Genomic DNA, 27,964 nt, shown 5'->3' on the forward strand with positions numbered 1-27,964 from the left:
AACCACCCTAAACGGGACAACAGCTCCTTTTTCATACAGGTTTGTACGTCTTCTCTTTTGTGTTGCCATTCTAAAGAACCACTGCTTCAGCTAACATCTACTGTGTGCTGTTTTTGTTAGCATATTCTTCAGTTAGCTAGCCTGCTGGCGCAGACAGCCAGTCGTTAATGAGTGACTAGCCCAGCAGGTGCAGCGGCCACCAGCTTCAGCTAGGTTGCCTGACTTAGCATCTTGTAAACATGTACCGTACAGAGGCTTGCCTAGCTGTTTGCCTTTTCACCAATAACCCGCTAACATGACAACCCCCGTGAGCTGGTGCAATGAGAGCAATGACCCTGGTTTCTTAAAGGATTTTGGATCGGGGATTGTGAAGTAGCTCTATAGGGTTATTTCGACTTGTTTACAGCAGTCTTGTGTAAGCTGACCTCTATAACATGTTAGATTTTATAACTGCTTGAGCAAATTTTAAACGTGTACATGGTCTGACCTCCAGTTTCATCTTTGCTCTTCTTTAGCCCGTTTGTAACAAAGGCGTGACCATAGATTGTGCTGTCACTCTTAGATTAGGCTCTATCCTTTTGGTAAAACGGGTGATGGGCATGTACGCTTTGCAAAAGTCTCGTTAAGGAGTAAAGGTGTTTTTTTACTTATTTACCTTCAATTCTAAAGTAATGAAGTGTTTTAGTGTGGACATTTCTAGCACATTATAACGTTATTACAAAACTCCCTTGTGTTTAAAAATAATGGAGTAAATGGCATTAGGCACCAGTGATGACCACGCTCTAACACATGTTTGTGACCCATCTTATCTCAGCCCATAAATGCTTCTGTTTTGAAAGTGCAGCACACTAACTCGTCCAGTCTTCTTGGATTCACCTGCTCATCCGTTTCGGTTAATGATACCGCACTAAGTTGACTTGTTTAACGTGCTTTCAAACCTTGTGCTCACATTACCTTGACTGCGACTGTTTTGTGTGGATATCTGAGATGAGTTGAACAGCTCCTTTTGTTTTGTGTGAAATCAGTTGAGAGGTAATGTGTCCCCCAGGTGGTCCCAGCATGCACTGCTGGGCAGATACACAGAGGACAGTTTTTTAGTCTGCTGCGGAGCACCTGCATATTTGCAGACTAATGGATTCTCTGCTCAGTGTGTCCCCTAAGTTGACAGCTTCTTGTCTGTGGGGTGACCTCACAAGGCATGCGTACACTGTAGCCAGGGACACTTAACTTTTCTGTGAAATGGTTTGGCATAGTAGCAAGCCTGGCTGCAACAGAGGGAGTCCAGTGGGGTAAAGGTTGACTTGCTTGTGTCTAAAATTGTGTTGAAAACCTCTTCATATCTAATCTACATGTTCTTTCACTTGCAGATGACTTGAAATGTTGATGTCGTAAAAATGAACAAGCCCAAAATGGCCACAGAGAAGGGGTGAGTTGATTTGCATTCAGAAAGCAAATAAAAATGTCATTACAGATGTGAACACAAACAGGCATGGGGTTTGTGATGTTTGTGCATGTGTTTCTGATTGAAGGCTGCTCTGTCACTGCCATCTGTTCACACTCTCGCGCCCTCTCTCTCTGTCTCAGTGAGCCTTTAGTGTTATGATGCACTTCCACTTTTGTTCTGTTTTACCTTGTTAAGACTCTTCGCAGAAGGGTTTGACCCTGCTTTTCTTCTTGTGCAACAGAGCAGAGACTGGTAGATAATTAGCGGACCTTGCTTGAAACAGCCATTCGATATGTCAAGACTGAAAATAACAGCTGTCCTTAATGCTGAGGCAATCAATATACTTTGAAAAACCTTCGGTGTATTTTGGCTTTCCAAAATCTTTTTTTGTTTGTGTGTCTGTGCTTGTCATAGTGATTAATGTAGTATGTTTATTTAGGCTTTCTATTTTTTGTTCTGTTTTTTCCTTTTTCTGTTTATGCACTATTCTTCCCTCACTCTTGACATTTTTTGCTATTCTGTATTTAGCATACACTTTCTCTGTCTCTCTCCTTTCTTCTCTCTCTGTCTTTATAAGGACATATAAGACATTTTTGCTCCCCTGGGTAGAATCAGGGTCTTGATTCTCGGTCCAGTATTTGCCGTTGCTGTACCAACAACGGACCTCTAACCTCGAGTTTCCAGCTGAGTGCTACTGAGCTAAGATTATAAGAGGAGGACGGATCAGTGCTCCAGAAATGAAGTGAAACACAAAGAGACAGCTTTGTTGAAAAGCTTTAATAAATGAATTTTAGAGTCATATAGTCATAGACTGCCAATTTGTAATCACCGGCACTGCTAAAAGTAACATGTTTTTATTGGATGCTTTCTAAAAGTGGGCTAAGACACACTTGACTCAGTGTGAGTATATGAGGTCACTGCACATATTAGATCATGCTTTACATTTGTTTTTCGGTGCCAACTGCACATTGTGATTAATAACATTAGCCTTTTCCCATAATTGAGGCCACAGTTGATCATCCTGTGTGTGTGTTTTTTGTTGTTGTTTTTTTGTTGTTGTTGTTTGTTGATTTTTTTTAAACATATGACTGAATTATCCTGTTGGATGCATTGTTCTAAAAGTAAAAACTGATTTTATTTGTTACAAGGGTTCCCAGTAACTCCAGGATAGTGATGCTCCTGGGCCAACTGGAAAGGATGAATGGTGAGGCCATGGTCAGGGATGTCGAAACAGCAAGACAGGTCACTACAAAGATCCTTCATCTCATACAGACACAGGGTAAGAATGTGTGCAAACATGCACAGTGATACATGTAATCTCCTGAACTCCGGTATAGTTTTGTTATCTTGAGCCAAGTGCGATCTCAGTGAGCAGTCCTGGCCTTGAATTGCATTGCTGGCAGTGGAAACAGCTGCAAAATATTCAGGCATTGTAATAAGTTATAAAACAGCAGTTCCTTGCAATTTGCAAAGCGATTCGTTTGGATTGTGTAAGCAAGTATTCGACATTATTGATCAGAGGTTTTTGATCACCTCCATATTTTTGCTACAAATGTTCCCTTGGACTTGAGATAAGATGCTTAGAATTAGGAGGTCAAAGGTTCCTGTGAAATCACTTTTTTAAAAACTCCCAGTAATTATCTGGAAGATCTTCAGTATATCTGTTGGACATGTATGAACGTGTACAGACAAGTACATGTCTGTAAACTGCATCTTTAGTTGTTGGAATAGTCACGCAACCACAAAGTAGTATATTTAGTTCCAGGATGCAAGTCTTGCTAATGGGCAGTTGTTTGTGCAACTGTTTTAAAGCTCGTGTTTAAAATTAATGAGGATACAACCCTAACCTTTATTTGAATGGTCATGTATGTATAGACGCACCAGTCATAACTGATACAATCATTTCTTTCAATTCTAGAAAAGGTTTGGCCTGAAATATGAAGTTTAAACAACATTTAAGATGTATTTAAATTTATTTATAATGTGCATGCACCCACATTTATAAGATTAACGGCTTAATTGAAGGTGCTAACACAATAGTTGTGTCTCTGGCTGATCCCACAAAATGAGCCCAATGCCAGAGCACAATATGACTACAGTTAGCTGAGAAATCTTTATTACAATAACCATGGATGGGAATGATAATGAGTAGATATGCCTAATGTGTCAGAGGGCATAGTTTTAGAGTGTGTTCAAACACATCTGGTCTTTGTACAGATGGAGGGTTTGCAGCAAAATGATTAAGTTATCAGCAGAAGCTGGGCACCTGTTGGAATTGTTTGGATTTAATCTTAAGACTTAATTGGTTTCTGTTGGTTCTTGCTGTAAATAATCAGTTTCTGAGCATTTAATTTCTATTAAATGTACATAATTTTTAAGTTTGTACCATTCGAAGTCTTTCAATGGAACTATAATGACCAAGTGGAAGAGTTGGTTGTTATTAACTACCTTGTTTTAAGACTTAAAGACATAGATCTGTGTGAAAGCTTTAAAGAAGTCTCATTTGTATTTCAGTCAAATGCAGCAGAATCAGAGTTATTGTCCATTTATTAAGTACATTTCTTCCTCTCAAACCCATCTGTACATTTCACAAATGCCTTGATGCCTAGCTTCAGGTTGTGGGGAAAATTCTCAAATTCGTAGAAAACTTAAAGTGTGGTTGGTGTGTAAATTGAGATGTAGTAGTTCGTTGACAGTCAAGATGTGACCCCCATTCTCTGATTACTCCTTGAAAGGAAAACGGAGACGAAGATCTCATAACGGAAGAAGGTGGCACACCAGGTGTCGAACACACTGATACATGAGTATCGGTTAGCAAGGAGCTAATTAAAAAAAACAAAAAACAAACAGCATTGTTCTGCTGCTGTAACAATTAAAAATTAAAGGACTTGCTATATTAACAAACTCACAGAGGCTTTTGATCCTGTGTTTACAACATTTAGCATTTGAAACTCGTACCTCAAACCTTTACAAAGGTAAAGTTATAAACCTTTAAAAAAACCCACAATCTTCAAATAAATGCTATCTTGCAAAAAATAAATTTTTGCAAGATTTTTGTTTGTTTTTACGTATAATAACATAATAATAACAATATTAGTAGTAGTATGATTATATAATACTACTACTAATAATAATAATTATAATAAACTAATGTAGTCCTGTAGCACAGTTTTAAGTTACTGGTTTTCAGTGCTTGTCAGTCCCCCTCCTCCTTTGAGAAATTCTGCTGAATCATGATATGTGATTTCCAACTACTTCTTCTCTCTTACTTTTCTTAAATTTCACCTTTCGTCTTTCCATAACTTGTTGCTTCCTCCTTCAAAGCAACGTCCTAGCTAATCCATCATGAATGATGGGCACAGTGGAAAGGCTTGTCTGTGACTCTATCAATCATGCAATATCAGCTGTTCCTCTCTCACCTGTTGCCTGGCTGTCCGTGACACCATGCCTGCAGTCTCAACTTGAAATGTGTATGAGTGTGACGTCGGTTTGAGGGGAGCGCCGAGGTCTGTAACCCTGCATGCAGTAACTATACACCCCAGGATGGACTTTGCTGTACTCTTGTCTCAAGTTCAGGGTCTCAGGAGCTTAAGAGGCAGTCAAGAAATACCACGAGAAAGAACAAGGGAATGTCAGGTGCTGTAAGGGCAGACAAAATGTCATCTCTTGAAATAATTTTAAAAGGGAAAAGGAAGATAATTACTCCACATACTGTACCTTTGGACATTTGGTTTACTGCAAAATGAATGAAATTTTGAATTTTCTCCATATTGCATGGATCCTGTGGGAATTGTAGTGTCTGTTTTCATTTGGTGGTAATGTATCATCCACCCCCTCTGCATAACAAGAGTTGTCTTATGCTGATATCTATAGGAGCTGTCTGTGGATTAGTTTCAGGTATCAAGGCAGAAGAGGGGCTGATTACCAGCTTCAGAGAGCCCTGAAGTAGGAGGCTTGGACTGACTAATTGAGGAGTTAGTGAAAAGCCTTGATTTTCAATCTTTGGCAACACATGATTTGAGGTGTCAAAGAGTTAAGCTTTTTGAATCAGTTTTAGTACTCCTGTGGAAGCCTCAATGGGATCTTTTGGAAAATAGACACTGTTTCATGTAAAGCTTCTTAACTTTTTATCCTCAAATGGAGTACCGCTACACCAGGAGACACCGTCAATCTGTGGTTTCCTTGGACACACCAGGTACAGTTCAGAACACCTTGAGTAAAATTTAAAAAAAAAAAAAAAAAAAAAAAAAAAAAAAATATATATATATATATATATATATATATATATATATATTACTACATTACTTTGAGTGGGTAGAGTGAGAGTTGCGGTATATTGCATTTCAGTTCATGTGTGATAATTTTTCACTGTCAGCTGTTACAGACTAAAAATTACAGTTGAAATGAATGGTGATTGTTCAGTCTCGAAGTTCCGTTTATTTTATAGGATTCTTATATAAACAAACTAATCATCATTATTCAAACAATACAGTTGCCCTTGTGTGACCCTTCATTACTCTTTAGTGGGGTTGGTGATGAAGTGCTTTAATAGGTCTGGCATAACAGAAACAAGAGGTTACTGCTTTACTTTCCAGAGCACTTGTATATGTGAATGGGTCCTCATATATGCAAAGTATGTGGCATGTATGTATCACATTTTGAGATACAATTTCAAGACATTTATTTCTATATTTGTAATCATCTAAAATTTCTGCTGTTGGTTTACAGAGAGCATTTTGCAAAGGCGAATACTTGTACTTGATTATCCCTTTGTATTCAGGACAGGAACAATACTGTCCTTTTTAGAGGTCAGGAATCTGTCAGCTCCTAAATAACAGGACAAACATAGGGTATGGATTTAAAGAGGTGGGAAGATGAAGAAAGAGTAGGGGTTGTTGCAAGACCTTGTCACCCTTTTCAGCTGTTCTTGAGCAGGTCAGTATATAAACAAAGACTGCAAAGACTGGTTGAGGACATGGTTGTAAAATGTGCCTTAAAGATGCAGTTTTTACTCACTGAGAGTTGCAGGAGTTTTCTAACTGTGAGTAAACTAGATGTTTTTACATACTCCAGTACAAATTACATTGTGATTTCCAAAAAAATCAAAAATTGCAGTGCAAATCTGTTAGCCTTAACTTTTGTGTTCATGTTGACTTTGCTGTGCATTACAGAGAAGAGTGGAAAAGAGGTCATGTCCAAAGGCTCCAGCGGCATGGAAGTCATCCTGGCTTCCCTGGAGGTCAGTTCACAAACAACACTTGAGTTCTTATGCATTTCAATTGTTACTGACTTGTTGAAGAGAGCTTTTTGTCAATCTAAGTGATCAATAATGTTTAAGAAATTTATTATAAAATCATTTAAAAAGATATTACTGTCATACAGTCATGTATATAATATAGTTCTAAGGATTTACATATCAGAACACATCATTAAAAAAGTTGCTTTGTTATTTTGCAAAAACAAAAAATCATAATGCAGAAGCACTGTGTGAAAAACTAAGTAAACCTCACGATTCAGGAGCTTATAGAACCACCTTTAGCAGCAATAACTAAGTAATTGTTTTCTGTATGACTTTATCTGTCTCTCACGTTGTTGTGGAGGAATTTTGGTTTACTCTTCTTCACAACATTGGTTTGGGTCATTGAGGTTTGTTTGCATTCGTTTATGCATAGCTCTCTTTAGGTCCTGCCACAGCAGTTCAGTCAAATTGAGGTCTCAACTTTGGACCATTACAGCACTTTGACTCTTTTCTTTTTCAGCTATTCTGTTGTAGATTTGCTGTTATGCTTGGGATTAATGTCCTGTTGCATGATCCAGTTTGGGCCAGCTTTAGCTGTCAGAGAGATGGCCTTACATTTGACTCTAGAATCCTTCGTACTGGTACAGAGGACTTCATGTTCCACTGAATGATTGCAAAACAAGTCCAAATCATCACCCCCTCCATCACCATGTTTAGCAGCTGGTATGACCTGTTTGTGCTCATATGCTGTGTTTAGTTTTCACCAAACATGGTGCTGCACATTACTGCCAAACATCTCTGCTTACGTCTCATCTGTCCAAAGGACGTTGTTCCAAAAGTCTTGTGGTTTGTTCAGATGTGACTTTGCTAACCTAAGAGTGTTACTGTGTCCTTTTTTTAAGAGAAGCGGTTTTTCTCCTGGCAACCCTTCCAAACACGTTGCACTTGTTCAGTCTGTTTTCTAGCTGAACTGTCATGAACTTTAACATTTAACATGCTAACTGAGGCCTGCAGAGACAGTTCAGATCACATTCAGATCAACTCGGTTCATTTGAGCATTAGATGGTCTGACCTTGAGGTGAATCTCCTTGGACATCCACTCCTGGGGAAAAATGGCAGCTGCTTTGAATGCTTTTCATTTGTGAAAAATCTTTCTCACTGACAAATGAAGGACTTTAAATGAGTTTTAATTATCTGGAAATGGCCATGTAACCCTTCCCAGAGTGATGGACAGCAACAATGTCGTTTCCAAGATGATTGCTGACATCTTTTTTAACACACAGCTGGATACTCCAGACTAGCAAACTGCCAAAAATGTCTGTTTTTATAGAGATTCTGTGACCAAGCACCTGGCTGCTACTTATCCTCTTAATTCCTATAGATGCAGTAAGGGTGTGTGTAGTTTTTCACAACCTGACTTGCATTATGACTCAATTTTCTAGCACCTTGTTCCCTGAATTCAATTTGGAATTAGATTTCACACTTATGTAGAGTAACATCAAGGTAATTACACAAATTTCTCAGATTTACCGTGCAAATAATTTTTAACTAATGTATTATTTGTGACTGTTACAGAACAGCAGAGACGTTCAGACCACCCTGAACATCTTGTATATTCTTAGTGAGCTGCTGACTGTGGGTGAGTGGAGATTTTTTTTCTTCATTTTTTTGTTCACCGAGTTTGTTCATGCTCTAACAACACAATCAATTGCTAAACATGTGAACTTTTTGATTTTTGTTACCAATAAATTGCTACGTGGTGTTAAATTACACTTTTTGATTGGATTAATAATTACAGTATCTAGTTCATGTGGTTCTCATGCTCTCAATTCTTTTCTGTCTCAGGCAGGGGTCGCAGGATGGGAGTGTTTGTGTCCAAAGGAGGAACAGGAATATTATTCCAGATCCTGACCTCTGCCAGCAAAGAGTTGCCTCCCAGTGAGGAACTCATGCTACAGCTTCACTCACTCTTAGCCAAGGTTGGCCCAAAAGGTAATGTCACAGTCCAACACACACACAGACTGGATGAGCCCGTGATTGTATTTTTGTCTTATTTTTGTTTTGCTTTGGCATCATGCTTGTAAATAAAGAGTGTTATGTTTACATTATGAAAAGTTTTTGCTGACACCACATGTGTAATGTTTATTTAGAAAGTATGTTGAAGTTGTACACCGATGATGTCCCTGTGAGTGTTCTGTTTTCACTGCCTTTGCTATCAGTGTTAAGTGGATAAATGAAAAAACTTTAAGCCATTTGCAGAAAAACAACAACAAGCAAAAGTGATAACAAGTCCTCTGTTCAGAAACAAAAATAGAGGAAAGGTACTGAAAAATCAAACGTTTCTATTGTTTATTTACTGAGCTGGGACATTGGACCCTGTGTGTGTCCAGACAGAAAGTTTGGTGTGAAGGCCCGATTGAGTGGAGCTCTGAACGTCACCATCAGCCTGATCAAACAGAATCTACAGAATGCCAAACTCCTTCTGCCCTGCCTGCAGGTTCTCAGGGTTTATTCGGCCAACTGTAAGTCCCCGTAAACTCTCACAGTATATGTATTATAATCTCTAATGAAGTTCAAGCAAAGTAGTCCCAAAAAATACTACAGAATCCCAGACAGCAGCTGATAAAAATAATTAAACTGAACTGGCTGTGTTTACTTCTAAGTTGTGCTTGATTTTGATTTCTCCTGTAATAGCGGTGAATGCAATTTCTTTGGGCAAGAATGGAGTAGTGGAACTGATGTTCAAGATTATAGCACCATACAGCAAGAAGAACACCAGCCTGCTCAAGTGAGTGTCTAACTGTCAATGCTGGCTCCTTTGCAGACCTGAAACAGCCACATTCATACGCCTCTGGCCATAGTTGTGTCTTATTTGCTGTTGGACACTCTGCTTAAACCATCTTTTTTGTTTTTAAATCAACAGGGTAGCTCTGGATGCACTTGGAGCACTTCTCAAATCCAGTGAGTAATTTAAGTTTGTAGCATTAAACAGCTCAGTGGTCCTTAATTAGTGTTGTTTAATCCTTTGCCTGTACTTCACTTATTGTCTTTTCTGCTCTGGAGCACAAAGTGTAATAGATCATTCCACATAGACTTAAAGTTTAGTGTCACGTGACTTTCTCCTATATACTGTATGCTTATTACTGCTTTTATTTTCATTTTCTTCTTCTGTCCCGCCACACAATTGCAAAGTGATATGTAGCAGTGGTTTCGCTTCTTGTTTCACTTCCCTTTTCAGAAACTAACGCTCGTCGTGCAGTGGACGGCAGTCATGTGCCCGCCTTGCTGGCCCTGTACCTGGATTGGCATCGCAATGACGCACGTCATCGTCACATGCTTATTCGCAAAGGGCTGCTGGTCTGTCTCAGGAATATTACCAACATCAAACTTGGGAGAAAGGCATTCATAGAGGCCGATGGCATGAGGATCCTCTACAACACATCTACCGTGAGTAAGAAAATTGCATGTGAATGACAAGAAGTTAAAGCATGCAAAACAGAACTGCTTCACACATACACAGGTTTCGGGCTGAGCTGCTCTCTGATTTTTCTGTGGCTTTGTTTCTAGGAGTGTCTGCCGGTGCGAACTCTGGATCCACTGATCAACACTTCGAGTCTCATCATGAGGAAGTGTTTTCCTAAAAACCGTCTGCCTGTGCCTACCATTAAATCAGCTTTCCACTACCAGCTGCCTCATGTACTTCCAGTTGGACCTGTGGCACAGCTGTACAGCCAGCCTCCTGGGGGTGAGAGCTCAGGACACACACACACACACACAGAGTTCACAAGCGTGTGGCCCAGCTTATCACTGTGTATGTGCACGCCTTCCATCTATGATTATACAGTACGGACACTTTTTTTTAATTGCTGTCCTAACTGTTAGATTCAACACGTTATACCATTACAGACGGATAAATAATACTAAATGGCTAATGACAACATTCATGACACTGCTGCACACAATGTGCCTTACAGGAACAACAAGTCACCAGCTCAGCAACAAGCCCTTAAAGAAGGGTAAGACGTACGTAACCCTCAGATTATACAGATTCACTATTTCTTTCTCATTCGCCTCACGTCATACTTGACTAAACTAACACATGACATGTGTTGGTAATAAAGAGCACATTGCATAGTCTTGCTTTCCCACTAGTAGACATACTGTATGTTCTTGCATTTAACTCAGCTAATTTGCTTCCTACATCATGTCCACAGGCTGCGCGATGAAACATTTGAGCTTCTTTTCTTTTCTCATAAGGCCCTTTCTCACCGACACGTAGAATTGTGTAAATGTTTTATGCGTTAGAAATATATTTTTCGGACCTTTTCTTACAGCAATCATTCAAATGGACCAAATAATTTTACTCGATGGAGTTGAAACACTTATTTTTTTGAACAAATCTAAATTTTTCTGATGTTTCGGATCCAAATAATCAGATCTCTGGTCATTGGTAACAAGTGCATTCATAGCTCAAATCCAAAGCTGTACTGTATTCTGATGCTGATTCTGATTCTGAATATGCAACGACATTGAAATAATTTAAAAAAATATGATTTTACCTCAGACAGACAGCCGAACACTACTCCGACTAACGTGGCTCTCTGAAATGATTTCTGTACTTCCTCATATGTGATTCCAACTCTGCTAACAAGACTTCAAACTGCCCCACTGACATCCTGAAATGTACAAACGCGGTTGTGATACCGCTTCCACTCCTGGACCAAACCATAATACTCTCCCTGCTGCTGTGTTCTCGTGAGAATTGGATGAACCAGAATCCTCGTTTCTTCCTTCTCTTCATTCGGAAGATCAGGGCCAGCTCATCATCAGCTCAACTTTTCTTTTTTTTTCTTTTCTTGACAGTCCTTTTTTTGAGGATGAATTTTTTTTGTAAGAACGCAACACCTTCTGCGTTTATATATTTTACACATCAAATTCAGATTCATTAAATTTTGAATTTTCTTTTGTTTTTACACAACACGTTCGGTGTGTAAGGGCCTTTAGTCTCAACTAAAATTTTACATAAAAAAAGCTCTATTACATTCTTCTTTTTTTTTTTCCAAGTAGCACTGTTCGTATTTGTATCTTTTAAAAAGAAGGTTACTAAATACTACCTCCGTTTTTGATGTATTGCAGAGTGTAGAATCAAACAGGAACGCTGTAAAACAGTGATATACATTAGTTATTACACCATCGATTGGTGCTGACTCGTTTATATTCCTGAAAACATGTCGGTGAGCTCTTGAATTTGTATTTGAAGAAACGTGCTCAGAATCTCTTCTTTCTCTTGATCACCCATCTCTTGACCATGGCTGCTCACATCTTTTTGTTAACATTTCCTCTGTTCTGGACATAGCATTACAACTCATTGACCAGAATCCTCTGGGGGGGACTGCTGTTCTGGTCATGTGCTGGCCTCTTTCACATTTTCAGAAATAATAACCCCCCCTCCTCTCTCTCCCCCAGCGTGGGCAAAAGACAAACAGAAATGTCAGGGGAATAATTTCTGCATATGTGTGTTGTACCCAGTGGATGATGTGGTGGATGACAGCGACGATAATGAGGAGACGGAGGCAGAAACTGACACTGACAATGAAGAGGACGAGAAAGCTCATCGCACTTTGGTAATACCAAATACTTGCATGCATATGGGACATTTCACACAATAACAGTACACTAACATGTGGTACACTTGTTCACTATGGCAAGCATATTGCCTCTATGTGATATTAGATTCACAATTCAACTTTGATAGCACTGGAAATTATAATATCATCGTTAGTTTTGTGTAAATCATACATTTTCATGAGTCATACCTCGTCATTGATATCTGAACTTTCCTAAATTTCCAGTAGAGGGCAGTCATAATTTACCAGCCATTTTTGAATGCTGAAATCCCTTTGTCACCCATATCTGGTGAACCTCATAAGAACTAGATTGGAGCTGTCTTGACAGAGCAAATACAAATGTATAACAGGCAATTTGAAGTTTTTCTTCCTTTGTTTCTTGTCAATCAGAACGATGACATAGAGACTGACCTGAACAAGCTGCATCCCACAAAGAGCCCTGGTCGTCCATTCGAGGAATTGAGGGTATATGAGAGATTCTTTCTGGAACTATCTGAAGACTTTCAGGTCAGTATTTTCTACACGGCTCCATGGTCCTCATAGTTCTTTAAGACCTTGACTCTGTGCTTGCATGGTGTTGATATTGCATGATGGGTAGGTGCCTAAAAGTTTGCATATGTGTCCGTGTGTCAGTCTGTTTATCACATTTCAAAAGTTTAACAAAATTGTGTTATTTATTATATTTGTGGTGTCGACTGAACATGTAATATTTACTAAAAATCCTACTGGCTGACAGGCAGCAGTCTGGTCTAGACATTCTTCAATGCATGAACTGTTAACTACAATATATTGTTCCTGCAGGGGTATAACTTTGAAGGCTCAAAAGGTGCCTCTTCTACTCCTTCATCAGGATCCCTTTCTTCATCATCATCCTCAGCTCGATGCACTCGTCCAATCATAGTGCCCACAGCTCAAGCCCTGTCCCCAAAGCACATGGCGACACCAGCCTCTCAGGAGATCTGGAACTCTATCAAAGGACAACACACACAGCCTCCTCCCTCTGCCACCTCTCGAACCCCCGCTGCTTCTCTAGCATCTCTAGAACTGGACACGATCCACCTCACCAAGGACCATGACAAAAAAGAGGAGACTCACATTCCTACCCCAGATGGGCATACAACCTTATCCTCCTCCATGCATTCTTCTCAAGGCCAGATGATAGAACAGGGACTACCGCATGCACTGGATTGTGTCTCGCTAGAAGACAAGGGGGCTCTGAATGTAGAGGACGGTTTAAAGGGAGTGAAACAAGAGGGATCCCCAGTCAATGCTACAAGACACATACAGTCACCTCTGCTGTTGGGGGATATCGCTACACGTCGCATGGGAGGAGGAGGTTCAGATTGTGGATCAGAGGGTGCTGAGGATGAGGGAGGGGAAGGAGCGGTTCTGGAGGTGCCTGACACAGCCCTCCTCCTCCCGCTGCATGACCCTGACCTATACGTGGAGATGGTGAAAGGGACACGTTCTGTCCCACAGTACGCTGAAGTGGCTTACCCAGACTACTTTGGCCATGTAGCCCCAACTTTTAAGGAGCCCCTTCTGGAAAGAGTTTATGGTGTACAGAGGTGAGAGGTCATCCTTATTAATAAGCAATTGAAGAATATTTATCCTTTTAGACTGTTAACAGTTTCTTTTTGGGTGTTACGCTGCAGATCTAAGATATTCCAGGACATTGAGAGGTTGATTCACCCGAATGATATCCTGGATAAAGTGGTTTATGACTTGGACATTCCCAGGTGAGCCTTAAAGCTTTTTATCAATTAGGGTTAAACTGATGTAAAATTATGAATTTTGTTTCCATTATTGAGCATTTGCAGTTAAGTGGTACTAACAAAAGCTACTTTTCTCCTTATAATTAGAGTTGTGCCATTTACTGTATATTCATTTTTATGTTTCAGTTGCCCTGTTATTGAAGACAATGGTGAATCACTGAAGTTTAACTCTCAGTTTGAGTCTGGTAACCTCAGAAAGGCAGTTCAAGTTAGAAAGTAAGTACTTAATACTCAATGGAGTATACAGTGTTACAGACAGCACTCTGTGGTAAGCTGTGTGTGACTTCACTAATATTAAATGCCTAAAATGGTCTAGATGAGTTTTCTTTATGGTTGATGATGTTCGGGCTCATATTTAGAGTTTATTCTGTGGTATCTCTTCAGGTATGAGTATGACCTTGTGCTGAATTCAGACATCAACAGTAATCACTACCACCAGTGGTTTTACTTAGAAGTGAGTGGGATGCGTGTTGGGACCACCTACCGTTTCAACATCATTAACTGTGAGAAGTCAAACAGCCAGTTCAACTATGGTGAGAAGAATAACAGTCCAACCTACAGAACTTTTATTTATTCATTTGTTTTAAAGATTTTTATACAGCAGAAATGGAATTAGACTGTATTAAAGGCACAGCAACAAAATTTTTGACTGTAATTTGCTTGAGAATTTGCACAGCACAGTTTGACTTATTTTGTGTTTGGGCTTTCTCCCTGTTTGTGCGTCTTTGTTTGTGTAGGCATGCAGGTGCTGATGTATTCTGTGCAGGAGGCAATCAGTGGCAGACCTCGCTGGGTTAGAACGGGAACAGACATCTGTTACTACAAGTAGGTGCAATCATATTGTAGTGAAATGGGCAAAATTGAGCAGAAAATCAAATGCTCTAAAGCAAGAGTAGGCTTGCTGCTTTTATTAGATGCACTTTTCCTTGTTATTGCAGTCACATAGCACACTGCAGATTGGTGGAGTTAGGCATGTAGACGACCAAACTGAGCATCAGAATCAGGATGAAAAGTGACTCTGAACATGGCATAGTTGTTGGTACAAGACAGGCTGGTCTGAGTAGTTAAGAAACTGCTGATCTACTAGGATTTTCACACACGGCTGTCTCTAACCCAAAATATATATATATATCTATATCCAGTGAGCAACATTTTTCTGGGTGTAAATGCCTTGATACCACAGGTCAAAGGGCAGTGGCCACACTGCTTCAGTGTGATGGGAAGGTAAAATTAACTCAAATAGCCATTCGCTACAACCACAGTGTGCAGAAGAGCATCTGTGAAAGCACAACATGTTGAACCTTGACACAGATGGGCCACAGCAAGATAAGACCACATGTGGAGCCACTTGCTAAGAACAGGAAACTGAGGCTCAAATTTGTATGGTCTCGCCAAAATTAGACAATGTTAGATTGGAAAAACGTTGCCTGATCTGTTTCAGTTTCTGCTGCGACATTCGGAGGGTAGGCTCAGAATTTGGCATAACCAACATAAAAGCATGGATCTGTCTGGGCTTATATCAACTGCTCAGGCTTGTGGTTTGTGGTGTAAAGGTGTAGGAGTTGAGGATTTCTTAGGCACACTTGGGGCCCTTTGGAGAATAATTAAAGTATTGTTGTTTGTCCATAGCTTTATGATCATCTTCTGATGGCTACCTTTGAAAGGATAACGCACATAAAGCTTTAATAGTCTATAACAAGTGAACATGACAATGAGTTCACTGCCCTCAAATGACCTCAACAGTCACAGGATTTCAGTCCAATAGAGCACCTTTGAGATGTGGTGGAATAACTGATTGACGTCATGGATGTACAGCACCCGTGTGACACCATCATGTCAATATAAACCAAAATCTCCATCATGAAGAAGTAAGGGTGGTCCAACCTGATTCTAACAAGATGTACCTAATATGGTAGCCACTGAGTGCATTTGATCATATATTTTATAGCTACAGCGACAAAAGTTATAAGGTATATTTTCAGAGAAAACTAGGATTTACAGTGTAGTCATCACCTCACCCCAGAGGAGAGACCTTGCTTTGACAGTTCTAATAAATTAACAGCAGGAGCAAACCAGTTTATGACCTTTTGTCTCATCTTAACTGTAAATTTTAGGAAAAGGGTAAAAGAAACTTAAAAGAAACTCAGGTAAATGAGAGACTAGTGTCATTCAAGAGGTGTTGGGCTAATCAAAATGAATTTAGCAGCAACTAAATGTGGACATATATCCAAGCACCAGGTGACATCCAAAGGCTTTTCTATCTCTAACAGTGTTCACAGGCCCCTGCAATGTCTTATATCCATACCATTGAATTGAAATATATGCTGAATATTCCAATATATATATTAATCCATTCTTTAAATCAAGTGAAGCATAAATAATATTTCACAGCATGTGTCTTCACGTCACAATAATAAAGCTATAACTTTCTCTTTTGGTTAGTTTTCCACAGCTCACATTAGGCCAGGCATATTTATTATAAAAATAACTGCAGTGCCATCCAGTGGATTCAGGTAGTCATTCCATACTACAACTTCCAGCTTCCAGTACTTGCTCAAGTGTTTTTTGACTGTGATTCCACTTTTACTAGTTTCCTATATTAGCACATAAATCAACATAACGTATGAAAAATGTAATGTATTGTCCTGCAAAGATTATGCAGAGATCTCTAATGAAGAACTAGAGTGTGTTTGTTGTTGGCGTTCAACAGATACTCACAAAGTGTCCTTCCTTCTTGTAGGAATCACTTTGCAAGGAGTTCCATCGCAGCCGGTGGTCAGAAAGGAAAATCATATTTCACTCTGACCTTCAGCACAACCTTCAGCCATAAAGATGACGTCTGCTACTTTGCCTATCATTACCCTTATACATACTCTACGCTCAAGGTATTATTGTAGCACTAGAAGACATGTGTAACCTCAAGAATACTGAAATGGGTCTTAGCATGCGCTTGCACAGTAATTATCACTCTTCCCTTGTTGCTACATCACAAACCTGTAATCTGAACCCTGATGCAGACCACTATTAGCTCTCAGTCTACTCTCAGTCACTTATCAAGAGAATAGGTACATTACATTTTTTTTGCATATGTCTAGAGCTGCCTCACGGAATTACTTCAGCAGTTAAACCCAATCTAAATCACTTAATTGTGATCAGCTCATTAAATAGCCAGAAGAAGAATACAATCATAACATGTAAAAATAGAAACATCCAAAAGCTCTGAGGGTTCAAATGGAAGCTGTGGATGGGAGTGGGTTTAAAAGCTGCAATTTGTCATTTTGTGCAGATGCACCTGGCCAAACTGGAGGCACTGAGGACCCCTCATATCTACCTGAGACAGGACGTGCTGTGCGAAACCCTCGGGGGGAACACCTGCCCTCTTCTTACCATCACTGCCATGCCCGAGTCCAACTCAAATGATCACATCTGTCAATTTAGTGAGTAAATAAATGTAGATCTATATGGAGATTAAGTTAAAGTTATTTGGTTAAAGCTATATAGCTCTCTCTAGAGTTGGCAATAAATGTCAAGGAAGCAGTGCTGTGTGGTTTTAAATGTCAGAAAAATTTGGAGTCGATAGATTTTGCAAACTGCTGGATTCATCATTTTGTTTGCACTCAGGAACTTGTGGAAAGTATTGATATTGAAGGTTTATTCTGGTGAAACAAAGTTAGTTCGAACTTATTTGGGATCTAGAAAGTTGAAATCATTGAGTTATCCGATTAAAATTGTCAAATGCGCAACAAAATCACAATAATGGGAATCATGTGTATGTAAAAGAAGTCCAAAGTGTTTCATTGCCAGACACTCTGATTAAAATGGTCATAAGAAAGAATTCTAGTTCGACTCACTATCACCTAAAACAGCCTTTCAGATACACCCAATTTGTCATCCTTAGAATGAAGATTATTCCTGTCTAACAAAGTAAACTGAGCCTGAAGGTCCAACTTACTTGCTTTTAAGAATCTCCTTGAGTATCTTGTAGCCTATTTAAGCAGATAAAACTATTTCAGGGTCTGTTAATAGGTAGATTTTTGATCCATGTGAGGTTATTTTATCACAAGTGATCTATCATTAGTTGGTGATAATTTCTTTGGGTCCTTTAATTGAAAAATCTCCCCAGTAACTGATAGAAATGACTAGTACTACAGTAAAACAGCCTTGAGGTATCAGGGCATACTCTTATTTTCCAAATAGCTTTGCACTGCACTGATGTTGTTTTTCTGCTATGAAAAAACTTTAAATTGAAGATTTTTCCTTTTCATTCCATCTCCCTGTGCTCATGTTTGTGTTGCGCTTTTTTTTCTTTCTCGCTCTTCAGGGAACCGTCCATTGATCTTCCTGTCTGCCAGAGTGCACCCCGGAGAGACCAATGCCAGCTGGGTAATGAAGGGCACGCTGGAATTCTTAATGGGCACGAGCCCACTGGCAGCCAGCCTGAGGGAGGCCTACATCTTCAAGATAGTGCCCATGCTCAACCCTGATGGAGTTATAAATGGGAAGTGAGTAAAAAGAAATGGAACTAAATTAACGCACGCTCATAACTCTCAAGTATACACACCAACGACACACACTCTGCCGAGCCTGGGCCTGCACGGTGGCCACAGCTTTACATTAACACACATCAAATCTTGTCTTGAAGGATTCTCTAGCTGTTGCTCTGTTGTGCTCCACTCTGTATCCTTCCCCTCTTCTGCCATCTCCTTTCTGCTGTAGTCATCGTTGTTCTCTGAGTGGGGAGGATTTGAATCGCCAGTGGCAGAATCCCAATCCTGAGCTCCACCCCACCATCTACCACACTAAGAGCCTGCTGCAGTACCTTGCACACATACAGAGGGCACCACTGGTATGACCTCTAATTAACTGGAATTACTCTAGGGGCGTTTTCCACTTTGCGACACAATTTTTTTTTTCTCCATCCAGCTGCACATTCTGTTTGGCTGCTTTTTCACTAGATTTCACCGAACTTAACATCTGTAAATAACTGCATTAGTTTTATTACACATATAGTTATCATAAACTAAACCCTGTGCTTGCCTCTCTGCTACATATAATTTTATTTACCGGTATATTGCAATGGGTGGCAACGTAAAGGCACAAAGAGGGGTGAGGCTGTTATTCTTTGCAAACTGACCAGAGAAAGTCGTTATTTCATAACTCGAGTCTCAGTGTCATGGTAAAAAAACTATTCAATGTACTTCTTTTCCGTGTATGTGTGTGCATGTGTGTGTGAATGCACAGGTGTTTTGCGACTACCACGGTCATTCCAGGAAGAAGAACGTGTTCATGTACGGCTGCAGCGTAAAGGAGACAGTTTGGCAGTCCAATATTAGTGCTACATCGAGCGACTTGCACGAGGACCTTGGATACAGGGTGAATGTCAGCAGTACACACAAACTTCTCTCAGACTTGCCAAGTTTCTGAAAGTACAGTTAACATATCAGTGGATATTAATTGGGCTGAATTTGAATCACCATTATTAAGTTGTGCTCGTATTACTCCAGAAAAGACATGCCATCAGTCGACTAATTACACCAACACACAGACAACACATTTAAGATATTGATTTTAGTAAGTACATCTTTGTAATGTTACCTGTTCTGTTTGTTGACTTTCTTTAACACTGTCACCATGTCTTAATAAACATATTCAAATGGGTTTAAACTCATTTTGCAAAGACAAAATACTTTTTTTTTTGTTTTTCCACATTCTGTGTTCAAACTGGTAACATCAAAATGTTTTTGTCTGCATTTGGGAATGAAAACCCCAAATTTGGGGGTTTGCATAACTATAGCTTTTATCGATTCCTGTTTTTCTTCATTTAATCATCTGCACCCCTAACACACGTTCAGACTTCTCAAACACTTTTTTATATGTTCTTCAGACCCTTCCCAAGATCCTGTCCCAAATCGCTCCAGCCTTCAGCATGGCTAGCTGCAGTTTTGTTGTGGAGCGCTCCAAAGAGGCAACCGCCCGCGTGGTTGTCTGGCGAGAGATCGGAGTGCAACGCAGCTATACAATGGAGAGCACGCTCTGCGGCTGTGATCAGGGCAAATATAAGGTATGGGTATATTTGTTTATTTAGTATGGATTGCTACCGAACACTAGTATTAAATTGGTACCGATACTAGACAAAGAGTGCTACTGTACAGTCAGTCTTTATCTAGCATAATAACAATTTAGACTTCATTTTAACAGAGCTGTAAGAGCTCTGCTCTCATGACAACACTTCTGTGCTGTCCTGTCATGTAGATGAGACAGGCTGTTCAAAACTAACTTTTGCTACATTTAATGAAAATTCACTGATTGTGAAGAAATGGTTTCATTTGAGCAGGTGCCGCCCACCTCTGGAATGAATTTCAAACACAGTGTTCTTATAATAAGCAGAGCAGTGAGTTGCACCCATGCAGAAAAATACAGTTGTTTCCACTTCAAATTAAATCCCTACTTTTAATGTTCCTATTTAATGAAAAGCTCCAGCCAACAGTTAATTTTGTGATAATTAAATAATCGCTCATAGTTATTCATAAATTTGCCTGTAGAGAGATTACTGCAGCTGTTGGCACCTGAGGCACATTACCAAACAGCCCCACCTGCTTACTCCGGTGAGGTTGGCAATGTGTAAAACTTTATTATATTTTACATTAACACATGTGCAATCCAGCAATAAGAGTGGAGGTAAGATCTTAACAGTACCCATCCATTGTATGGACAAATAAAAGACTTGGGCATTTTATTGTAGCTTAGAGTAATGACCCTGAAATTAAAATGTTCTTTTGAACAAGCTTGTCGTTTTCTCAGAGGGAGGTGCCCCTCTGCTCCTCTGCATGCCCACCAGGTGGAGCTGCGGTGCTGTTTGTCTTTGCTTCTTCTCAGTCCTTTCTCTTTCTTCCCTTTTTGACTGTGCTGCCTCCCTTTCTTCTTTCTAACTCCATGGTGTTCCATCCCAGCTGACTTCCTTCCTATTGATTCCTGCCAATGTCAACATCTAACACTGAGTCCCACAATGCCATTTTGGCTCTGATTAAGACCCCTACTGGTTTTCATGGAAGTTTTTGTCCAGATGTGCAGGAACTAATGTCTCCTGATTTGTGGCTGCATATGTCTGTGGCCAAGTTTAGATGTTCCTCCTTCTGTTCTGCTCTGGGGGGAGGGAAAGAACATGAAGGGTTTGTTGGAGGGGTCGGGATTCGGGGTGAGCTGAAGGTTAGTGTGTTCCTGTGTGAGTTTGCATTTGGTTGTACGAATGAACCGTGCAGACTTTGTGTGGGTGTAGGAAGGGGTGCATATGCGTTTGAATGTGTGTCCCTGAAAATGAAATAAATTATCATGTCTCCACATGAAAAGTTTCCTTACCAAGTGCTTGGCCGCAGCGAGAATTGGGGCGTTTGAAGCTGGACAATGACTCTATCCCCAGGCTCCAGAGCAGCTTTAGAAAACCCACAGCAGTCATTTTAAACTAGATTTCACTCTGACCTTTGCAGTTATTTTTGAATATGTCAGTATATTGAAAGTACTTGCGAGTATGCGTGTGAGTTTTTAGTTTGTTTTCTGGTGAACGTATCGAGTTTATAATCTTGGGCTCAGGAGGTACAGCGGGCTGTCCAGTCTTCTCACGGTTGGTGTTTCAATCCCAACCCTCTCCACTTGCAAAAGTTCCCTGGTGTTAGACACCAAACCCCAAGTCGCCCGCTATCACAGCCGAGCACCTTGCACTGTAGCACTGCCGTCATTGGAGTGTGTTTGAGAAGGCATAATTGAGAAACACATTTTAAAGCACTTTGTAGAACCACTAAGAACTGCGCTGTGTAAGTGCAGACCATTTACCATTTAGCGTTTTCTCCAGGGTCTTCAGATCGGCACCAGAGAGCTGGAGGAGATGGGAGCTCAGTTCTGCGTGGCACTGCTGAGGCTGAAGAGGCTGACCGGGCTCCGGAACCACCAACACCTACTGGATTTGGAGAGCGATATTATTGGGACACAGTCCAAAGTGGTCAGGTTAGTATTGTGGAAAAAGCAAAGCCATGACTCTGTGCAGTCATCTGAACAAGCCACACACAGCTGTGGAATTTTGTCTTATTGAAACAATACAGCAAACAAAAACTACTCCCCTCATAAACCCTTTTCTCCTTTTTGTTTTAAGTTTTTCAGCTTTTTGTTTCTTAGCTGTGGAGTTCTTGTCCTCTTGCAACCTTCTCCAGGTATCTGAGATATTGATAATGTTTTCCGTGACCATAAATCTACCTGGAAATGATTACAGACTGCCTTCTTTTTTTATCTGCACAAATATCCTCATTACTGCTAGACACGTTCCCCCTCGGCGCTGATTCTCAACGGTGTGACTGTCACTCTGGCTCTGAAGCACTACTCAAGAAACAAATGAAGGCCTGAATTTATGCAGGGCTGCTGTGAGCATCATTGAAATTCTACCAATGATCATGAGTGAGGAATATAATGAAAACTTTGGTCTGAGAGGGAAGTGGTCATGAATAATTGTCAGTAGCATCATTATTTCTTAAAACAGCCAGAAGATCTCTTTTGATAAAACCATTTACACCTACACAGTAGAGTTGTTAAGGGGCGCGTGAAGTAGTTGATGGTGCAGGGTAGTACATGTGCGTGGAACGTGGAGATTAGCCTCCCTCCATAGCTGGAATACATTTGCAACAAAGTGGGAAAGCAGTTTATTAAAGTCAGTATCACAGCGTGTCCTCATACAGCCTAAGTGTCAAAGGATGGTAAAACTGAATGTCTTTATAGTTCAGCTGTTAAGATGAACTCTAATCTTATCGGCCTTTTTATTCTATAGTTATATTCTTTATAGTTCTTGTGTCAAAGTGTTCAGTTTGTTGCAGTAGTGTACAGTAACTTCATTTCTTATGCTCTCACTCCCCAGTGCAGTAAAGGAAAGGATACAACTACAGTATCAGGCATAGGATTAAAAGAAGGGCTGAATTCTATTCAGCATTTTTTGGAAAACTTACCACGTTTGGTATCTGTTTTGATGTTTTAATATAGAGATAGATAGATGGTTCATGTATAGATTTGCTGCTGGTCTCTATTTTACTCTGTCGTAGACTATATGAGGTGCAGTCCTTGTCTTCTCGTGCACCTCCGGACCAGTTTTCAGCGCGGCTGCTATTTTAAGACTGCTCCTTGAAAGTCTCGTTCTGTCCCTCACGCTTGTGCGTCGGCGATGCGCGCTGGATCCTCTCCAGTGTGTCAAAATGGGAGCTGTTCAATTTGATTTTTATCTCGGGCAAACTGACAGAGTCACAGGGAGCCAAGTCTGGTGAGTGGGAATGGTGGTGAGCGATGATTAAGTTGTGGTGGCAAAAAACTTGTGCCTCTTCAGTGCGGCGTACGCCGTCACACAGTTCCACGTATTACTGTTCGGATCACCGAGTGCACCTGCTCAGGCGTCTCAGGACCTTGCAAGAAAACTCAGCCTTCAGTCTCACCCTGTGGGGTGACCTTAAACTGATGTACCATCTTTAGGTTTGGAAACTGCTCGGGCATAACCGGAGACCCAGCTGTCATCACACGCCGCAATCTTTGTCGTCTCTGCACAAGTTTGAGCTCCGTGGTGAAATTCCAGATACGGAAGTGGTTAGAAGTATGGAAATAGAACTAGACTCCCAAGCAGCAGTATTAAAAATGAAAGCCTCTCAGACATGCGTGACAAGTTACCACATTTAAATCCTTTTTTAAAGAAAAGTTATTTTTAACCTTTTAATCGGACCTCATGTTGGGCTGTCGGACTTTTCTCACCGAACCCGGCGGACCTGCTATAATTAGGAAATAATGACGTATCCGTCTGACAAACCAACATTAACTAAAGTTTAGAAAAAATCTAATCTACATCAGAGTTTTATGGGTTAAAAGAAAAATGCAGTTTTAACTCTAAATTTAGTGTCCACATCTAAATACAGACTCATTCAAAAACCATAGTTGCACTCAAGTTTTGGGCATCTTCATCCATATTTTAGCAAGTGACAGTGAGTCAGCACTGCTCTTCACCCTAAAAGAAGAAAAAAGAAATCACCCAGTAGCTTCATGCATTATCTAATCACCTCGATTGAAATGACCAGTTCAGAAATATGAGGTCGCCACAGATTAGATTGTACTTAGTTCGACACAGCCAATAAATTATTAAGCTTGGCCAAACCCAAGCCGTGACCACCAAGGTTATCTTCATTTCTTATTTTAATACATTAGCTTCTGCTTTGTTAAAGAAGTCGAATCCAAGTGATGGCTCTATATTCCAAACCACTTAATGCTTACATCTCTTTCTCCCTGCATCTCCTTGTCTCTCTGTTACTAACCTACTCTACTCTCATATTGATATATTCATTCATCATTTATGTGTCTGATCATTAAGGGACTCCAAAAGTGTTTGTGTGGCTGTGTGTGTGTGTGTGTGTGGGCATTAGTACCCTCTGGGATTGGTCGCTCTCATCCTGGATTTATGGCTTTATTCGTGGGGCTTGGTATAGTACCACTTACCATTTAAGAGTTCATCACAACGATGATATTGTGGCCACTGGGATGTGTCTTCAAATAACTGGAGTGCTTAAATGGGTGGATACGAGCAATGGGGTCTGCTTTTTTTGTGCGCATAAGAAAGGACCAGAACGATTTAGAAGGTTCTGCAGATGTGGAGGTTTATCCTTGTGTGACTGAGGGTAATTTGGGTTTTAATGAACATATATGGATTTGTATATTCAGACAGACTGCAATTTGGAGGATACACAAAATGTGTGTGTGTGTGTGTGTGTGTGTGTGTGTGAATTGGTTTGATATTTCTGTAATGGCCTGAAATGGTTGACACATTGCTTTCATTATCTGCTTGGACAACATGCATTACACACGCACACATTACCTCATGCACATACACGTTTGCTGTACATATACTGATGCGTAATTTCTCTGTCTCTGTCTCTCTCATCCACTCATACTCTGGCGAGCTTGGTGGGAGATCATTGTCTGAGCCCCCCTGATCGACTGTCTCCATGGGATCACATTTCAGACCATTAACACCATTAAAAACCCACTAAAGCCACTAAAACCTCAAAGAACCAGCAAGCATTTAACCATTAAGACCGACAGAAAAAACCCAACTGCCTCATTGGTCAAAGCAGACATTTAATGTGTGTTAGCGGTCTTTACGTTTTTATGATTTGTAAATGTTATATTAATATGTATAATTGTTTTGCAGAGTTTGCGTTTGCTTTTTGTTCTGTGTTTAAGCAATTACTCTTACCGGCAGGATCTGATTATTTATGTGGCATTTAGCAGTAGAAATGTGAGGAAAGAGAGCATTTCCTCATATTTAAGGTCACAAACTGCAGCAGTTTTATGAATATATCGGTCATTTAAGTCATATATCAAGCAAAAATGTTAAATCTAGATTCTCAGATCTTTTTTTGCTGCCTTTTCATTTAGAAAATATTTTTTTAATCAAACTTTGAGGAAAAAAATTTGTCTTTGACTAAGAATTTAATAGTGAGTCCAAGATAATCACTAACTCCATTAGCAATAAAAATAAATTTTTTAATGAAAGCTCCTGTTATGTTTTGATTGTGCTTTCACAATTTGAACATTGCCATTCTTCAGTTTAACCATCATCCATGACACGCGTGGCAGTGACTCTTTATTTTGTTACCCATCAGCCCAACTACCTATGTGATGGAGGAGGATGAGCCGTCCTTTCTGGAGGCTATAGACTACAGCGCAGAAAGCGACAATGAGGACGGGGAGCCCGAAAACGAGCACGGCAACAACGTCCATGAGAATCCCGACCACCTCGATCAACTGTCCGACTCGTACTAATGGCAGGGATCAACGCTGCGGGGTTAATCTCATCTGTACCTGGCAGTTTGAGCTTACAAACAGCCGGTGCCTGGGCTTTTAGATGATCTAAATTTAAAGATTTCACAGGTGACATAGCAACACTTCTCACTTTGACTGCTGGATAAATAGCATAGATTTAAACCTGGCCCTGCTGTAAATACAAATCCAAATGGTACATAAGCACCACACAGGTGTGCGTCGACCTGATAGATTTACTCTTCTCTATGCGGCTGACGTGCTGCTCCTAACGGTACTACACCTGCCTTTCACTTCAGATAGACTGATATAAGCCACAGTAATACAAAAAATAAAGCTTCTAATGAATGTTTTCACCTTTCACTACCAGAATTTAATCATCATGAACTGTAAGCCTTGACCTCAGACACCATATAGCCTCTGAGATTCACATATAGCTGCACAGGGCTGCAACCAGCAGGCACTTTGGACATTTAACTTGAACCCCGGTCCACTCGCTGCTCCTTTTTTATCACCTCCAAACTCACGCTGAAGCTTTCTGCCAAGGTTGTAGATGTATAATAGAGCCAGTGGCTTCTGTAGGCTTTGAAAGCCCTTTCATCTGTGACGCTGTGTTTGATAGAAACACTTCTGCAGGTGATTTAGGGAAACTGGATCTCCTCCACTGGCCAGCACCGAGATCCAATCTGCCTGCCTTCTTATTTCCTCTTTCTAGCTTTCTTCATTGTTGCCCTGCACTTTAACTTTGTATTCATTTAGTTTGTTCAGGCCTTCTTTGCTTGTCTCTTTCTTTTCTTTGAGAAGCCAAGGTATCACTGTTGAAATGGGATGCACAGATGATCAAACAGCTGTCATATCTTAACATCATTTGAACAAGAACCAGCTCAGATGTAACCAGACTTGAGCCGTGACCTTACTTCCTTCCCTCTTCGGCAACGCGACACGTGGGCCGATCACCCATGTGTTCTCTGCCTTGCTTTATCCAAAACCGAAGCTATTCATATCACACACAAGCAGAATGTTCATGTCTTTATAAAGACAAACCTTGTACAGTATTTAAAACGTGGATGTAAACACTGCAAACTAACATCAGTGACACATTTAGGTGGAATGTATAGCATCCACATGTTGGTGTTTTCATTGTTTTTTATGAACCGTGTTAGTATAACAAAGTAGTGATGAACAAGAAAGCATGAGCTGCACAGAGAGCAGAAAACCCTTGTGCACTTTGGACAAACACAAATCACACAGAACAAAGACAAAGTGAATGCGAGTAGTGTGGAAACCTCATCTTTAGTCACCTCGTTTGTTTGATCCCAGCCCAAAGCTCGACGGTAACACTTCTCTTATGTCTATACTGGAATGTTTTTCCCATCGTTGTTCTTTCCTCTTGTGTGTATATTTTGTGGAGTTGTGTAGGACAGACCCATGCGTAAAAACAGATGGTGCTGAGTATCAAATTGTTTTTTTCCCCCTGCTCATAGAGATGTGTTTCTGTTGTACAGGTTGATTTGTTTGTTTGTTTTTTGCTTGCTGTTTTTAAATTATTAAGTATTTTTTGTGTGATGCTTCCTGTACGTACATTTTTCTCATTTTTCTGTGTGGGTGCAGACTGTGTGTGCACATTTGCAGGAGTTTAAGTTATTCCATTATTCTGCTCAGCTAATGCTCTTAAAGTGTGTTTCTGCTTTCAATTTGATTATCCACTCTAACTCGGCTTCACTCCCCCAATAATTTTTTCGCTCCTCTCTTTCCTTCTAAACCCATTTCACTCCTCTGTTTTCTGTCCTTTGCTTCCTTTTAAGTTTTGTTTGGGACATCTTAGAAACACAGCATTATTGTCGTGCGTGTGCATGTGTGTGTGTGTGTGTGAGGGATATTCACGTGTAATTTCAGTATAATATGCGATACGTGTCTGTCATATTTATGTCTCTTGCAGCTTATGTGCAATGCTGGGCTGCGTTTGTTGGGATAGTTATTCATTTTAAGTTGATTGTACTGCAGAAAATAAAAGCTAAGACTGAATACATGGGAAATAAAATGTGAATAT

At 40.2% G+C, this 27,964-nt stretch overlaps 1 protein-coding gene across 2 annotated transcripts; it reads left to right on the forward strand.

Moving 5' to 3' along the window:
- The first annotated feature begins 2 nt into the window (after positions 1-2).
- agtpbp1 (ATP/GTP binding carboxypeptidase 1) lies at positions 3-27,964 on the forward strand. 2 transcript variants are annotated; one of them, XM_035907365.2, is made up of 27 exons: positions 3-39; positions 1,368-1,426; positions 2,593-2,723; positions 6,616-6,683; positions 8,259-8,322; positions 8,529-8,675; positions 9,074-9,205; positions 9,378-9,471; positions 9,607-9,644; positions 9,922-10,130; positions 10,251-10,428; positions 10,658-10,699; positions 12,213-12,307; positions 12,701-12,817; positions 13,112-13,878; positions 13,966-14,049; positions 14,212-14,301; positions 14,470-14,618; positions 14,823-14,910; positions 16,826-16,970; positions 17,372-17,522; positions 18,407-18,587; positions 18,802-18,931; positions 19,327-19,458; positions 19,970-20,146; positions 21,932-22,083; positions 25,758-27,964. In XM_035907365.2, exons 2-27 carry the CDS (start codon positions 1,395-1,397, stop codon positions 25,915-25,917), a joined length of 3,753 nt encoding a protein of 1,250 aa, XP_035763258.2. In that variant the 5' UTR covers positions 3-39; positions 1,368-1,394; the 3' UTR covers positions 25,918-27,964. The 2 variants fall into 2 exon arrangements, with proteins under 2 accessions (XP_035763258.2, XP_006789803.2); XM_006789740.3 differs by lacking the exon at positions 10,658-10,699.

This window comes from Neolamprologus brichardi, chromosome 12 (assembly GCF_056152115.1).
Source record: "Neolamprologus brichardi isolate AB-2024 chromosome 12, ASM5615211v1, whole genome shotgun sequence".
NCBI classification, from domain to species: Eukaryota; Metazoa; Chordata; class Actinopteri; order Cichliformes; family Cichlidae; genus Neolamprologus; species Neolamprologus brichardi.